This window comes from Pholis gunnellus (genome assembly GCF_910591455.1).
Source record: "Pholis gunnellus genome assembly, chromosome: 12".
NCBI classification, from domain to species: Eukaryota; Metazoa; Chordata; class Actinopteri; order Perciformes; family Pholidae; genus Pholis; species Pholis gunnellus.
In genome coordinates this window covers 22,687,924-22,704,738 of record NC_136539.1, presented here as the reverse complement: position 1 = coordinate 22,704,738, position 16,815 = coordinate 22,687,924, and the positions used below count along the sequence as shown (strand labels likewise).

Below are 16,815 nucleotides of genomic sequence, written 5' to 3'. Positions count from 1 at the left end.
CTGGAAATAAGGTCTTTATTGGAATCGACTTGCTTTACTTGGGCTCCCTGCCCCTCTTTAGGAACGTCTCATTGGTACCGCGCTCGTTAAATCTCCATATATTACCGCTCTTTTATGTGGACAGTCGCTCGGTTTGCTCCGAGCTCTGAGCCGCTGAGCGTGGGGGCCGTCTGGCTCCTCGAGCGTACCTCATTCCTTCAACACGCACACACACACACACACACACACACACACACACACACACACCGCAGGTACCCACGCATATTCAAAAGTTATAAAAACCCACACAATCACCATCATTTATGCTGCTGTTTAAAGTTGTGTTATGTCCTTCTAACAATAATCCGCTGCCTTATTAAATTGACAGATTTTCACATTTTTTAACTATCTTTGTGGGGACATTTGGTCCTCATGAGTCCAGACATAGGAGACGATACACACACAGTAGAAAGCTAATTCTGAGATAAAACAAACATGTTTTATCAACAATTTGTAAGTAATTTTATATTTAATAAGAATGCCGTTCCTGTTTTTGATGCATTTCTGAATTTATCTTTCTTTCTTTTTTGAAATTACATATTATACTCCAATAAGCTTTAATATCACTTTCCTTATTAAACTATCTTTATGAGGACATTTGGTCTTTGTAAGTATATGAATAGAAGATTATACGCAGACATACAATAACTACTTACGATAAGAAATGAAGGATCAATGTAAGTCTGCATTTATGTTACTATACTTGTGAGGACGTCATCATTAAATACATATAGATCGCTGTCAGAACCCTAAACCCAAACCAACGTGAACCTCAGGCTAACCTTAAATCCTATAAACACTAATCCTACTCTCGATGTCATGTCTTTGTGTGAGGACATTTGGTCCTCATAAGAATCCAAGAACACACACACACACACACACATACACACACACACACACACACACACACACACACACACGCGCTCACTCAAAGCTGTTGGTCTTCTCTTACAAACTCAGAACACACACACCAGTCAACCCTGAATGGTAATTCAATAGCAATATTTACTCTGTCAGTACAGTAATCCAATATACAGCCTCGGTTTGGCAAGTGTGTGTGTGTGTGTGTGTGTGTGTGTGTGTGTGTTTATGTGTGTGTGTGTATGTGTATATGTGCATGCCGGCCCGTGTTAGCATGTATGTGTGATGAGCTGAGAGCACATTGTTGAGTGTGTTTGTCCCAGTGGGTGTAATTGTGTGTGTGTGTGGGAGAGAATGAGAGTGTATCACAGTTTGTGGTTTTGTCAGCTGTGTGGTTTTGGTGTTGGCTGAGAAGGGAAAGGCCCCCCCCCCCCCCCCCCCCCCATCTGTCCAGTCAGAGTGTCACATAAAGTCCAGTCTTTATTGATCGTGTCGGGTGCCAGATGGCAGATTTATGAAAGATGAAAGCGGGGGGGGGGGGGGGCTAATCAGATTTCCAGTCCTGTTTGGGGCTAAAGTTTCCTCGTTCCTTAACACTTTCCCTGCTACGCCGAGCGAAACCCTAAACACAGCTCCAAACAGGAAATTACACAAACGCCTGGCACCATTTGTGTGTACGTGTGTGTGTGTGTGTGTGTGTGTGTGTGCGTGTGTGTGTGTGTGTGGAGGTCAAAAGTCAGAGCTGTGTGTGTGTGTTGGTGTGTGTTGGTGTTGGATAAAGTAAAAAACAAGCAGTTAAAGGTTCATTGCCCCACATGTCACCTATGAACAGATATTGAGCCTGTTTTACACCTTTATGTGTAGAAAACATATTTAACACTAAAATGTTTCATCATTTTAATATTCCTTAAAGGGCCAGCGTGTAGGAAGTCGGGGGATCTTTTAGGTAAATGTCATTTAATATTCATTACTTGTTGTTTCGTTGGTTTGTCAACTGACGTTTTGAAGCCTCGAGTTCAGCGATTTCGCCGACACGATCCTGGAATACGGCCGTTGCGATGTTGGTTTTTTTTGGCAACCAGTGAACAGGAAGTGAGCATATGTGGACTGAGGAGGAGCGACGTAGAGACCTGTCAATCACCGTGTAGCCCCGCCCCTAAAGCATCCCCTGCTTTATGGTCTGTTTGACTCTAAATGGACCATCATCTACTAAATGAACATCATGCTGTATTGAAGAAGACTTGAAACTCTTCCCAGAAGTTTGATTTTCAGTCGAACTAAATGTTCAAATTCACTTTGAGCTAACTTTACCTCCAATATGGCGGCCAGAGGCCGTGTTTAGAAACGCCCCGATGCTTTTTAAATATGTGTTTTTGTGGCTGAGTGTGTTTTGTTTGTGTTTGAATAATATATTTATATGTGTGTGTGTGTGTGTGTGTGTGTGTGTGTGTGTGTGTGTGTGTGTGTGTGTGTGTGTGTGTGTGTGTGTGTGTGTGTGTGTGTGTGTGTGTGTGTGTGACGGGGGGGGGGGGTGCAGCCCCTTCAAGGCAATAACAAAAGGACCAAATGAGAGGTTTGTCGTTGTTTCAGGAGTGAGTGATGCGTTTGGCAGATAGAACCCGTTGGACTGAGCACCGGGCCAGAACTAAAGGCAAACAGCTGCTCCACACTCGCTCTCCTCCACTTATCCTCAACCTCGCTCTCCCGCTCCTCCTCTTCCTCTTCCTCTTCCTCTACCGTGTCTTTTATCCGTCCTCTATATTTCCTCTTTATATTCCTCTCTTGCTGTCCCTTTTTTCTGTCCATGCATTTCTTTGCTATACTTCCTTTTCTTCTATTCCTATGCCCTCCTTTCCTTTCCTTTCCTTTCCTTTCCTCTCCTCTCTGGTCCCTTTTGTCTTTTTTTTTTCAAACAATGCCTCCAGTGTCGGCTGCTGGTTTGTGGACTTGTTTTTAGTAAAAAGTCTGCGTCTTTCTTCTGTCTCCCTGCTGTTTAACGGGTGGGACGCCGCGAGTCGACGCCCCGAACTCACACACACAACATCAAAATGTTATTGCTTTTGCTTAATTGAAACTATGCGGCGGAGTGTGTGACTGCGTATGGAATATTTGATGTTTGCTCTTTGTAGAAATGTCGAGCACAACGAGGAACCAACACATGGGTCCTTAAAGCCCGTGTTGTGGCAACGTGGCCGAGTGTTTGGAGTTTGTTTTGAAAAAGCAAACAGCCTCTAGAATAAAACCGCTGAACCCTGAAGCGACCTCAGGAGACTCCAACGAGTCTCAGAAACACGGCCGTGACGAGGAGAATATCAATCCTGCAGATTGTTCTGATCTTCTGCGTATATATCCAATAACGTTGTTGAAGGAGGACGTTTGCGTTCACATTTTAAAGTGCATGCGCACACTTTCTCCTATATACCATATCATTCATTTAATGTGCAGGTTACAGATACTGAACATCTACTGTTGAGGGTCGTCTTTAAAATAAAAGTCTAAAGTTTCTTTTCACTCTCTGAACTCTTCTTCGGTGGTGCTTTTAATTAAGTCCCGCCTTTCTGGTCTTTTCCGGGTTACGCTCTGTGTTAAGTTTCCCCTCCCGTCTTGTCTTCCAGGTACGTGTACCACAGCTCCAAGTGGATGGTGGCGGGAAACGCCGACTCCCCGGTGCCTCCGCGGGCCTACATCCACCCGGACTCTCTGGCCTCGGGGGACACCTGGATGAGGCAGGTGGTCAGCTTCGACAAGCTCAAACTCACCAACAACGAGCTGGACGACCAGGGACACGTAAGGGACCTCGTCTCCTGATCTGAACACTTGTTTTACGGCATCTTTGTGTTTGTATATGACTCTAATTAGATATTTAGAGCATCTTTATGGGGGCGGCCATGACACACTGGGCTCAGAGAGTTATCCGGTAACCGCAAGGTCGACGGTTCGATCCTCGGCTGGGACGTGTCGTGTCTTCCAACGCTGGGAGCGATATTGAGCTGCACATTCCTTCTGTTTGTTTTGCACATAAACAGCAATAAGATAACGTTCTGTTTGGGATCACTTCATCTTTAGAGCTGACTGTTCCTCTGCACGTGTTGCTCGCTTTGTCCACTTTTAATTCTGATATTTTCCACATGACATGACACGCATGTGACAAAGAGAATGGTTCCAATGCGGTTTGATTTTTCATTCCTTTTAATGGGGAATTGTGGGGCTTTTCATGCGCCTCACAAATCACTTAAATTGAACACATTTAAAAAGAAACCGGTTGCATCAGAAAGACGAATCAGAACCTGTGACAGAGATGATGGCTCTTTCAGCCCAAACGCTTTGGGTCTGAACGTTGAAGCTGTGATTTATGAGCTTCACTTTAAACTTCGCTGCTGCAGGAATGAATCCACTGTTGGAGCCGCGAGGCTGGTTTTTCCTTTTTTCTTCTTCTTCTGGGAACTGAAATGTTCTTGATGCGTTTGCTTGAAAGGAAAGTTGACACGGTTCTTCGTGCTTTCACGAGTCACGGAGCCATGAGGCTGATTTTCCTGCGATACTCGACGGTCTGCTCTCCCACACTTTCTTTTTGAAGCGGGTCCACGCGGACCGACTGCTGTGCGGTCGGAGGATTAGCGTGGAGAGATATTAGAGGTCTGGGATTTGAACCCGTGCCCTTGGTTCTTTTTTTATACGTAATATTAATTTCCTTCGTGGCTCTGTGGAGTGTTTTTTTGTAACGAAACGGTTTCGTTAAAGGCTCTTAATGATGGGATTTGATTTGTTGGACGCTCCAGCAGCCGCACCGCCGAGCTAAACGTTAAGTCCGACCACGAGCTGCCTGATTTACTGCCAGCCAGTAACAGAGGTGGCGAGCTAAAGTAAGTCTCTTATTGGTTCTTGGCTGCTCTGAATGTGTCATGTGGGTTTCATAGGTGAAATATTTAACTCTAATGCATCGAGTTAAGACCACAATTTGCTGGATTTACTGCCGTCCTCGTGTGTAACCAGCGAGCTAAAGTGAGTCCCTTATTGGCGCTTATTGCTGTTCTGGAGTTAGAAATAGGTTTCATGGGAAAAAGGGGCAATTTAAGGTGGAATAAAAGTGTATTAGCTTTTGATTATTAACTTTGGTTGGTCCCTTATGTTTAAACCTGCAATAAAGCTAAGAAAATACTTTTCTTACTAACTATTTTATAAAAATAACAAATAAAAAACAGTCACGTGTGCAGCAACACGTTCAAGAAACGGTCTCAAGCCCACACGCTCCTACAAACCCTCTGTTAAAGTTCTGAGTGGCTAGCGTTAGCGTTAGAAAGCTAAAGACCGACTTTTTAAACGCGGTAAGAAAGATGCACCCTCAAGTTGCTTCATGTTTGTTGGACCGTGTTCTCTTTCCCAACACGTCAAATAACGATCCTTTAACTTTCAACTAAAGTTTTCAACTCAGAACTTTCACACAGGAGACCGCTGTTCGTGTCCCGTGTGAAACCAAGTCAACGATGACTTATTTTACTGTAGCTTTGTGACGTAGAGGCCTTTTAAACACCGGGGCCGAGATGAACAAACAACACGAAAATGCGAAATACTCGCATGCAAATATTTTGGATCAAAACTATTTAGATTAGATTTTCGCAGGCAGAAGACCAACCGTTGCATAGCCTAAAGCTACGTACGATGTTTTATTGAGTTTCCTTATAGCGAGAGGATGTGAGTGAATAAACAGTTACACAGTGTGCGTGCCTTTGAGAAGACGCTGTGCACGTAACTGTAAGTTCAAAACTGACGCTAGAGGAGAACGTAGAACGTAGAACCAAAACGTCGGTATTTGACGATCTTCTGCTGCTTGTTTGGAGGTTTTTTCTGCCCCCTAGTGGCCAGAAGAGGATTAATGAAGCTTTAAAGACGGTGACTTGCATTCTCCAACTATACCGGATTCAAACTATGACGTAATGCTGAGAACACATTGTGCTGCACTTAAGTGTCGTTAAATAGTTCGTCTCAAATAGCCATCACGAAATATTACACTTAACTTGTGCAAAAAAACAGAAAATAATCTTAAAAGTGAAATTGAACCTCATAAATCAAGCCTCCCCTTCATATGGTCTTTTCTGGGAAATGTGTGAAGCTACTCAGAGCGTCGGCTTCACTCAATTAAAGCAGATTTGAGTTGATGGCAAACCCAGCAGCTCTTTCTCTGTTTTCACGGTGGCCCGACGCCTCCCGTCATGCCTGTCGAAGCTATTTTAGAGGCTTTGATATCTGCCGATATTGAAGAGAACACGATGAGCTGCTTCAAATCGATTTCCTCCCAGACGATCAGAAACGCAGCGCGGTGACGTCTCCAGTGCTTCACCGTCCGCTTTAGTGCAGGTTCCCTCAGACGATCATCTCAGTGGTGACAAACGTATGAACATGTGGATTGTTAGCGGGCGAGGAGTCATGTGCACGGTGCCGATCGCTTTCAAGGCCTTTTTTTGTTTTTTCCTGGAGGAGGTTTCGGTGTCGAAAAAAGGAAATGAATTTCTGCGCTTCCTGTGTGGGGAGAAGAAAGCTCCCCCCCCCTCCTCCACGTGTGGCCTCATCAGAAGCAGACGTGTTGTCGTGAATCATCCGACGTCAACAGAAGCAGAGTCTGAGAGGATAAAAACAATATTCATCATATCTGAGACGCATCCAGGCCGATAAACTGGACCTGAAGCTGCATCTGAGCAACAACAAACCTTTGTGATTTAGTACAGAAGAGATACGAGACTCATTATCTGAGCTTTAGTGTAGATCAGAGAACGTTAGTTAAACTCTACTTATAGGGTGAACAAACAAACTAATACATATCATTAGACTTCCCCAGTCTTGTTTCTGTTCTAACTTCTCTGAAATGTTATGTTTAATTATGCAAATGAGGCGTTATCTAATGGTAACTTTTGGTGAATTTAGGGAGAAATGAAATATTACAATAAACATCTAAATGTGTATTTTGGATGTTTTCTTTCTACTAGTCTGAAAGAAAACATTTTATGGAAGAAAAATAGATTAAAAGTTTATAGAATATGATACATTGTTGATAGTTGGTTCGATCAGTAATCAGTAATATCATCAAAGATAAAACCACAATAAAGCTAAATGTAGACTTTTTAAAATAGTTTCTTTCCTCCACATATTGAGATATTTATATATATATATATATATTTATATGAAGTTAAATACTTGATACTGATAATAATTCTGCACTTGAACAAAAATCTAAATAGCGTTCAGGATATTTCCTTTAATGGAGTTTTATGGATTATATTCCCAACATGTCACTGGATTCTAGAGAAAAGTCAAAAAGCAACATTTGTGTCTGTTTCAACTGGAAACACTCATCTTGATGTCGTTTGAACACAGAAGGCATCGAGCTGTAAAAGTCTCCGTGGCTCGTTGGCTTCATCAGATCCGCCTCATCGCCGTCACTTCTCCGCTCGTCGCCTCGTTCCCGCCGGTCTGTGCGGATAAACCCTCATAAAAACCAGAACTTCCTTCTTCTTGTTTCACAGTCTCTTTGTTGTTAACGACGCTCTGAGTTCTTGATGCAGCGATGTTTGTGTGACAACGTTCAAAACTTTTACTACAAAATCTGCTTTGAACATTCGTCTGTTTTTCTGTCCGAGATGAAATATTTTCCCGTGACAGCTGTGTAATAAGAGACGCGTTCATATATATACAGTCTGTATGTCATCGCACACTTCAAGCATTAAACGTATTCATTCATTGCTTTGATCGCTGTCTCGCACTGTGTTTTAAATCTGTAAGATATGCTTCATAAGCATAATTTATTTTGACTTCCCGGAGACACGAGCGGGACGCGTCGTGTCTCTCAGGGTGTGAACGTCCAGAGGATTCTCAAAGAGCGTTAAAAACGCCCGTCGCCGAATGAAAACATCAGCTCTTCAGCCTGATTGTGTTTGAGCATCGCTCAGCTGATGTAGTTCAGAGAGTCGACATCACCTCAGGCTCCTCTGGGCCCTGAGTGTGTGTGTGTGTGTGTGTGTGTGTGTGTGATGAAATCTCTATTCCTAAAACATGACGAGTGATTCAACCTACTTCATGAACCTATTCGCTGTTTTTCCTCTTAACGTCTGCAACAATGTTTCCAAAATGTAAAGAGCAGCGACGGGAAACATTTGAAAGTATTTCTTCTCTTTCTTGTGAAACCGCAGCCTGACGACGTCCATCTTTTGTTTGTTGGTAAAAACACAACATCTATACTGAGCATGTGAGGAGAAAGACTCCACAGCTCCGCCCACGCAGTTTGATTGACAGGTGACTTCTGGGCAGATGGAGGCAAACATTTTGAGGCATGAATCTGTGTGCATCCACGCAGCCTCCCAGTCACATTGTGTTTACACGCAGAGGGCGTGATTTGAGGTCTGGAACATGAAATAGAGGTTCTGAGACTCTGTCCCCCCCACAGCCCTGGTTTGAAATGACCCCCTCTTGTTTGTAGCAGAGCTGAGGGACTTTTTGGCTCCGAGAAGGTTTTTCTCGCTCTCAGATTAATCAAGAGCAGACCGAGGCCCCGAGGCGAAGGCTGAGGCCGACACCGTCTGACGCCGCCGCTCCGCTGTGAAACAACCCTCGGCCCTCCGGCGAGCGTCATCGCAGCGTGAACTCGTGTTTCCGCTTCGTGTCACGGGGCTCTGATGGAGAAGCAGTGGAGCTAATTGATGTTAGAAAAAGACTTAGAGAGCGTGGAATTACAGGCTGAGACTTTACGTGTTGTAGAGTTGATAAAGGCTCGTGTAGATTTGTGATATAGCTCTTTAACGTATGAAGACCAGCATCACCTCCTAACCCCGAATCCTTCACCACTACTCGTCAAATCCTCTTTGAAACTTGATCCGACACAAGTTTAACATCTTTTACACATGTAGCTCGTCACCGTGCCATTAAACGCAATGTTTTCTCTGCTAATTTAATTCAGTGTTACAAGCAAAAACAGATTCATAGAAATGTAGATTTAGATTTTTACCTGCAGTAACTACAACTTCAGAGGGAGAATGCTTATTCTCACAAAGATATTTGAGTGACTCTTCATGTTAAGGTCTTTATAATAAGCTTTAGTTAACAGGTAATAAGACCCTCATTAGTTCTTGACGTGTTAATAAGACTAAGTGTTAATAATAGCATTTATTGTTCTACTATAAGACATTTATAATCAGTTATAAGAAACGTGTTAACAGTTTATTGACTGCTTAAGAACGGTAATAAAAGCCTTATGAGTTTGTTATAAATGTTTATAATGGCGTTATAAACGTATTTATTATATCATCATTAAACCTTCATTAAATGTTTTTTTGCTACATGATTAATTAAGACATTTATTCATTTTGCATTTATTAACAGTTAATTATGCTTTTTCCAGCTACAGAATCTAAAGCGAGAAGAATGCCCTCTTAACGTAAATAAATCCTTTATTATGCTCTAATTTACATTTCTGTAAAGATTATTTTTGTACATGTTCTGCCTTAATACATGCATTTAACGCTGTCTTAATAAGGCATTGTTCTCCCTTTAGATCGGGTCGCTGCAATAAGCATAGTTAACTTTAAACGTGTGCACAGTTAATTCCTAATAAATGCATAAATATGTATTAATCTTGGTAAAACAAGAAAAAAAGCTTAATAAAGGTTTATCAATGTTATAATAAGTGAGATAAACTTGTTAAACTCAGTAAATAAAATACATTTGTAATGCTTTATTATGAGAAACTCATAAGGCTTTTGTTAACGTTAAGTTAATAAACTGTTAACAAGTGCTTATAAATGTCTTATCATCTAACAATAACGTGTTTATAATGCTTTAACTCTTATATAGTCTTGTTAGCACATAACATCTTATTAGGGCCGTTGCAGCTGTTTATTATTGTTTAATACACGGACCTTGATAGACGACGTAGCTGATGTGGAACAATCACTTCACCTTCTTTTCCTTTCACACCTTCAGATCATCCTCCACTCGATGCACAAGTATCAGCCTCGTGTCCACGTCATCAGGAAGGACTTCAGCAGCGAGCTGTCTCAGAACAAGGCGGTGCCGAGCGGGGAGGGAGTCAAGACCTTCAGCTTCCCCGAGACCGTCTTCACCACCGTCACCGCCTACCAGAACCAACAGGTCGTTACCATCATTCACGTCACGTTAATCAGTCGCCCCGCAAATCTCAACAACCCCTGAGACCTTTTCTCTTAAACGGTTTTGAATTAGAAGAACGCTTCACCGCGGCTCTCTTTGTAAATACAATCAAATTGAGAACCAACAATAAACAAATGCTTTCAGTCTTAACCACGTTTTCTTGAGCAGGTACTCCTTCCTCTAGTTGACCATCATTAAACTTCTACTTCAACTGCAGAAATGTTGATATATTTGAAGCTGCAACAATCACAAATGTATCCTCTCCACGCTCTTCTTGTCTGCAGATCACCAGACTAAAGATCGACCGAAACCCGTTCGCCAAAGGATTCAGGGACTCTGGAAGAAACAGGTTCGTTACCACGTCTGTTTATTGACGGAGCAGCCGCACAACACAGCTCCACACCGATCACTCAGCTTTGTGTCTGTGTAACCTTTACTAATAATGGTGTGAAGATAGAACTTAGCGAATAAGAACGGACGCTTTGTCTGTCGCTAAGAGAGCAAATCTTCATATCTGAAGCACAGACAGACAGACAAAGAGTCACTTGTTCACCTGAACTCTCACTTTCTCATTTATCTTGTGAAATGTGCACAAAAGCTCCAAATACCAAAAACCACTGTTCATGCATGACAATCTTAAAACGGTAAAGCGTCAGATTCCCCTTTTGTCACCACGCAGGTGTGTTGCACATCTTCAGGCATCGTCATAATTACATACTCCAAAGTGATCACGTTTTTTTATATCTAGCGTGGTTTAACATGATGATCGTAGCCAGCAGAAGCTTTTCAGTTGACTCTAAACGGGCGATCACAGATCTTTGACGACGTGCAGGTCAACTCTGGTTTATGACGTCAAACAGACTTCATTCAAACCCAAAAGCAACCGGCGATGTCTGCAGGCAAGCGGCTCAAAATCCTAAATATAAGACACGTCGTACAATGATGCCAAAAACTATATTAAACTCACCGAGCTTTCTGCCCGCGAAGCAGCAGCTGAGTGGCGATGACGTTTAGAGAAAGTGCTGTTCATCACAACCATGAGAGGTCCTTAAGCATGCAGCCACAGCTGGACTCCCAAACTATTGAGCAGTTTGCTGCAGCAGAATGAGATATTAGCCGTGGACACACACACACACACACACACACACACACACACACACACACACACACACACACACACACACACACACACACACACAGGGCTGGCTGCATGGTCCTCCAGGTAACAATACGTTGATTTTGGTGAATTTCTATATTCTGTTCGTGTATATTTTATGATTCCGCATTCATGGATGAAACATTCTTTCCTTTAGCGTTAAAATTAAATCAAGTTGCACAAAACTGTAAAAAAAACCTCCACATTCAGGAGCTGCAGAGCTGAAGCGTTTCCCACTTCAAACTAGACGTCTAGACTTCTTTAGACCTGCAAATCACCGAATGCTCACAGGGTCATTAACGCTGACATCACGATTTTTATATTACACACGACGGAGCGCTGACATCAGCCAGAGGCAGCGCTCCTATTGGCTGTTGTACATCGTGGCTTCTGAAAACCACGTTACTGAACATCACACGGCTTTAGAGCTTCAGAGAAGTTTGAGTTTGTCTTCCTCGCTGAGTTTCCTCCTCACTCGCTTCCTCCTCACTCGTTTCCTCCTCACTCGCTTCCTCCTCACTCGCTTCCTCTCCAGCTTCTCTCCTCTCTCTCTCTCTCTCTCTCTCTCTCTCTCTCTCTCTCTCTCTCTGAATTACCATATACAACATTTGTGGAGGAAGCAGAGGGGGGTGTACACTGAACCACCAGACCCCTCCGCACATGAAAGCAGCCCCCCCCCCCCCCCCCCCCCTCCCTCCATCTGGTCTGCATTATTGGCACACAAGACATTTGAGACATCTCTTTTTTTTCCGTTTTTTCAAACAATAGGCTGTTTGATTTATGAACTGGCATTAGAAATTCATTGCAGGAAAGCAACAGATGAAAAGATAACGGAGCGTGAGATATTCTGGGGAGAGAGGGAATGAATTTGTCCTCACGAAGCCGCTCGTGATTCCCTCCCGTCAGTCGGCCATGTTGGGATTTGAATGTTCGGACTCGAGGAGGAGACTCCAGTCGTCCTAAAAGTCTGTTCTTTGTGCCGACAGCTGCGTACTTCTAATCTGTGATCAGTCGTGAATATTGTAAGTGAGCTCCAGCTCTGACCCCTGACCTTTATATTATTAATTATTTATCATTTTAAAAGAAGATAATGAAGTGTGCTCTATGGTAGAGAGCTGCCAACAGGAAGTCATCATCACTCTGGTTCCTCCACTGAAAGCCAACCAGACTCTTCTAATGGAGTTTAGAACGTTTATGATACTTAAACGTATTGTTCAGGAAGATAATCTTCACACATTAACACAACTTTGATTTTTGAAGACTTCACGTCTCCACCACTGAGTTAAAGGAGGACTAGTGTTCTAGAGAGGACGTTTAATCCTCTCATTTAGACTCTTTTTTTATTTTAAGACACTTAAAAGCTTCTAAATTCACCAGAGGAGTGTTTACTGACCGATTGTAAAGTTGGATAATTTTACACACATTTCCCTGGAACGTGTGAAATAATTTGCAAACAAGAAGCTGCAGACATAAAAGCAGGTGTGACTTCTTTTGCTTGTCGTTGCTCTGCGAGTCTATGTTCGTATCGGATGTGAGCGACGTTAACGTCAGAAAACTTTTCTTTGGGTGTTCGAGTGACTGCAGTGTGAACGCAGCCCGTCTCCTGTGCAACGTTACCAACTAATTCCACATTGAGGGGGAATTCAACATTAATAGACGGGGCAGACCTGCACTGCTAATCCTCAAAATGAAGTTTTCCTTCTTCCGACTCTCTTAATAGCGTCTTAATATAAAAGTCTCTCCAGCTCAGGTGTTGCAGACTTTACGGCCTGCAGCTCATTTGTCGGGTTTGGGTTCGTATGAATGAATGAGTGCAGTGATGGCGAGGGCCCCGCACGGTTAACGCGACGCACTAACGAGGTCGAGGAGTTAGTGGCCCTAAAATAACACGGTGAGCGGTGACGGGGGGGGGGGGGGGGTAAATCAAGCAGGAAGGAGAACCGATGAAACGTCACCCACATTTATTCACAATTATGAAATAAATCAAAAATAAATACTCCAAAAGGGAAAAGAAAAAATCCTAAAAATAAGGAGTTTAAAAAATGTAATTTTATTGGAAACGCTGAAATAAAAATGTACAAACTAAAAAAACAGAGACGTCAATTAAATCTAATTCTCGGAATAAGAACACATCACAGGTCTTACATTTATGATTTAATGTTTTCATGTTAATATAGATTAAATAGGTTCATAGATAATAAATAAATACGATTTTAATACAACTAGAGGATAATCTGAAGGAACCCAACAACGCGTCTAAAGAAGCTCCTCAGTGAGTTTGGAGTGTCAGAGGTCACTGCTGTGTCCTCTTTGTGTTCTGACGTCTCTCTCTCTTTTCCTGTCTTGGTCAGGACCGGCCTGGAGGCCATCATGGAGACCTATGCTTTCTGGAGACCTCCTGTGAGGACCCTGACGTTTGAAGACTTCACCAACATGCAGAAGCAGCAAGGTGTGTGAATACACAAACCCCCTCTCCGTCTGTCCTGAACTTCTTCTAATTCTGAACTTCTAATCCCAACGTCACGCCAGCGAGAAGTGTGCAACTCACTGTCGTCTCTTCTCTAACAGCTCACTTCTATGTGCCAACTTGTTGTCAACGAATTAGCATGAATGCAGAAGAGTTTGCTGCTGATGCTCCGTGCTGATGAACCTGAACTCTCCCCTCTGTGTTTATCACCACACACTCCATCAGCCACGTCTGTCCTTAGCTTGAGCTCCAACAGGCGTCTGCTGAACTCTTAAATACATGTTGTTTTTTATATTAAAACCCTGTTGCTTGTTGGACGGCCACCTCGCGACACGAGTCTGGCGTCAGCCCCCGGGGGGTCTGTACCCTCCCCCCCTTTTCTGGTCTCGGGCTCCAGGGCCCCGGGACGAGGTCTTCGTCAGGGCCGCGCCGCCGCGCCGCTCCGTTTCATCCGCCGGTCACCTCTGGAGGGTCAGCATGACGTGGCGCTCCGTATTTCTGTCTGCTTGTTATCATTAAACTCCTTTCAACGTGATTTGGGTTCAATCAAAGTCCTCTGCGTCACCGTGTGTGTGTGTGTGTGTGTGTGTGTGTGTGTGTGTGATGGTGTGTGTGTGTGTGTGTGTGTGTGTGCGCGCCCTTATGGCACCAGACACCCTTTTCCCTTCATATAATCAACTATTCCCCTCCGGCACTGAAGCACCTCGAGCGCTTCTCACCAGAGGAAAACATGACATCACCAAACTATTCTTCTCTCTCCTCCTGGAAGTCTACCTTGCCCCCCCCCCCCCGCCCCCCCGAATTATCGAATGCATATGGAGCAAAATCAGAACCCCAGCCAAGCGAGTCCTGGATTGTTTAGTTCTGCCTCCTCGTCCTCGTTTGACGGTTCAGGCTGAATTTCTCCAACAGCCGGATGAAACCCGGCCAGATTCTCATTAATAGAGGAATCTGCGATCGATGTCCCACAGCTATCATTTCACTCTGAAGGGCCAGACTCCTGCTGAATCAGTTCAGTCTAAACCTGGTAGCCAGACTTTTTAATGGTGATTTTCTGTTTTGATTTACTATAATATCGCTTCAATATATTTCACTGTGTTGTGCACATTGCAGGACAACCATAGCTTCACCGGCTTTATCTTAAACAGTTGCTGGAAGTATGAAAAAAGCTCAAACTGATAGAGTAGATACCCCCACACTAACATCTATGCAGAAGACTCTTTATTAGTAGCTTTGGGTCTGGAGGGTCTTCATCAGTGTGCAGAACACCTGTGCACATCCTGGTGCCAGAGGCTCCGCCTCCTGGGAACTACAGCTTTAAAGTGAATGAAGTGCTGAGGTTTACAAGTAGAGCACAGTGTATATAGACATAAAAACACACTATATGCACATTATAAATACTAGATGTCAACTTGATTTAGTTAAATTAATGTCTGTCTCAACCTCGTGGATCAGAAAACAATATTTTACCATTTCTGCTTGTTACATCTAAATATCAGGCTTTTGGATTATACGTCTTTCATTTGCTATTTTTCATGAATAGAAACCAATATTTGGCAATTTCTGTCTGTTTTAACTTTACGTATTTTACAGATCTTAATACAACAGTTCGTACGATGTCTTACGAAAAGTTACTCGGCATTTTTGGTGAGATTTCCTACGAAAGTCCAGCAACACGTGTTACCTTAGTTAGGTTTAGAGAACAAAACAACTCAGTTAGGTTTAGAGAACAAAACAGCTCAGTTAGGTTTTGGTAAAGATGTTTTTTTAGGTCGACATAACTACAGAAGTGCCGTTACTGGGCTTCTTTGTCTCATCCACTAGTCTCCCCTCTTGATTTGTTATGAAAGTCTTTGAGTTTTATGTGTTTTTCTTAACTCAACCAGATCTGGATCTTTATGGTTTCGTGCTCTTCTGTCAAATACAGCATCTGTATTTCACTATGTCTTTCTCTGTGTTTTCCAGGTGGAAGCACAGGCACGTCTCCCACCACCTCCAGCACAGGAACCCCCTCCCCCTCTGGTGCGGCCCACCTCCTGTCCCCCTCCTGCTCCCCTCCCACCTTCCACCTTGCCCCCAACACCTTCAATGTGGGCTGCAGGGAAAGCCAGCTCTGCAACCTGGGCCTGTCCGAGTACCCGGCCTGCGCCCGCAGCAACATGGCCGCCCTGCAGGGCTACGGCGGCCTGGCCGACAGTTCCTACGGACGCCTCCAGGCCGCGGGGGGCGGCGTGGCCTCCGCCCAGTCCTCCGAATCCTTCCTGCCGCAGAGGACTTCCTCCTTGATCGCCGCCGGCATGCAGGGCGGCGCTCACGCGGGCGGCGGCGGCGGCGGCCCCGGAGCCAAGATGGATGCCTACGGGGGCCAACTGGGCTCCTTCCCGACCTCGCAGCTTCAGTACGTGATGCAGGCCGGGGGCGGCTCCGGCTCCGGCTCGTCCTCCTCGTCCGGATCCTCCCCTTCCTCCGCCCACATGTTCGGCGGGGGCCACCACCACGTGCAGCAGGGCTCCTACAACGCGTTCTCCCTGCACAACCCTTACAACCTGTACGGATACAACTTCCCCACCTCCCCCCGCCTGGCCGCCAGCCCCGAGAAGCCCCAGGGAGGCCTGCTCTGCTCCTCGTCTCCCGCCGGGGCCTTCGCCGAGCGGCAGTACCTGTCCAACGGAAGCATGGACACTATGCACATGATCGGCAACGCCAGCGGCCAGCAGGGCGGCGGCTCCTGCGACGGCCGTCAGTACGGCTCCTCCTCTCAGATGTCCATGCACATGGTGTAGACGCTTGGGACCGAGCCTCAAGAGCATCTCGGCTGAAAAAAACGCAAATCTATGAACCCGGTTCGGTGTTTGATGTGGAACCGGTGTTTTTTTTACGTGAAGCGTTAAACAAACCTTTCAGAAAAGGAGATCATGTGTTTTTTGTTTTTTTAAAAGACACTCCATCGCATACAAAGCATTATAGAGGGAGTCCAAACTATTATTTAATTATCTTTGTATTAATGAAGAGAAGATTACAGGGACATCAACCCGGCTCTCCGACTGAAAGAAATAACTCAACAACACGCTCCGGTTCAGACGGGATTATCAGCTGTTATGGTGCAATAGTAGCAACACTTCTTTTTCAAGTGACTCAT

At 44.3% G+C, this 16,815-nt stretch overlaps 1 protein-coding gene across 1 annotated transcript in view; it reads left to right on the top strand.

Annotated features, from left to right (window-relative positions):
• Window positions 1-16,809, top strand: part of tbx15 (T-box transcription factor 15) — a 28,759-nt gene extending 11,950 nt beyond the window's left edge. Inside the window, exons 4-8 of the mRNA XM_079170499.1 lie at window positions 3,516-3,687; window positions 9,868-10,035; window positions 10,338-10,402; window positions 13,561-13,658; window positions 15,642-16,809. Coding sequence (XP_079026625.1) covers window positions 3,516-3,687; window positions 9,868-10,035; window positions 10,338-10,402; window positions 13,561-13,658; window positions 15,642-16,459 — 1,321 coding nt within the window. The 3' untranslated portion in view covers window positions 16,460-16,809. The remainder of the gene's footprint in view (window positions 1-3,515; window positions 3,688-9,867; window positions 10,036-10,337; window positions 10,403-13,560; window positions 13,659-15,641) is intronic.
• Window positions 16,810-16,815: the final 6 nt, after the last annotated feature.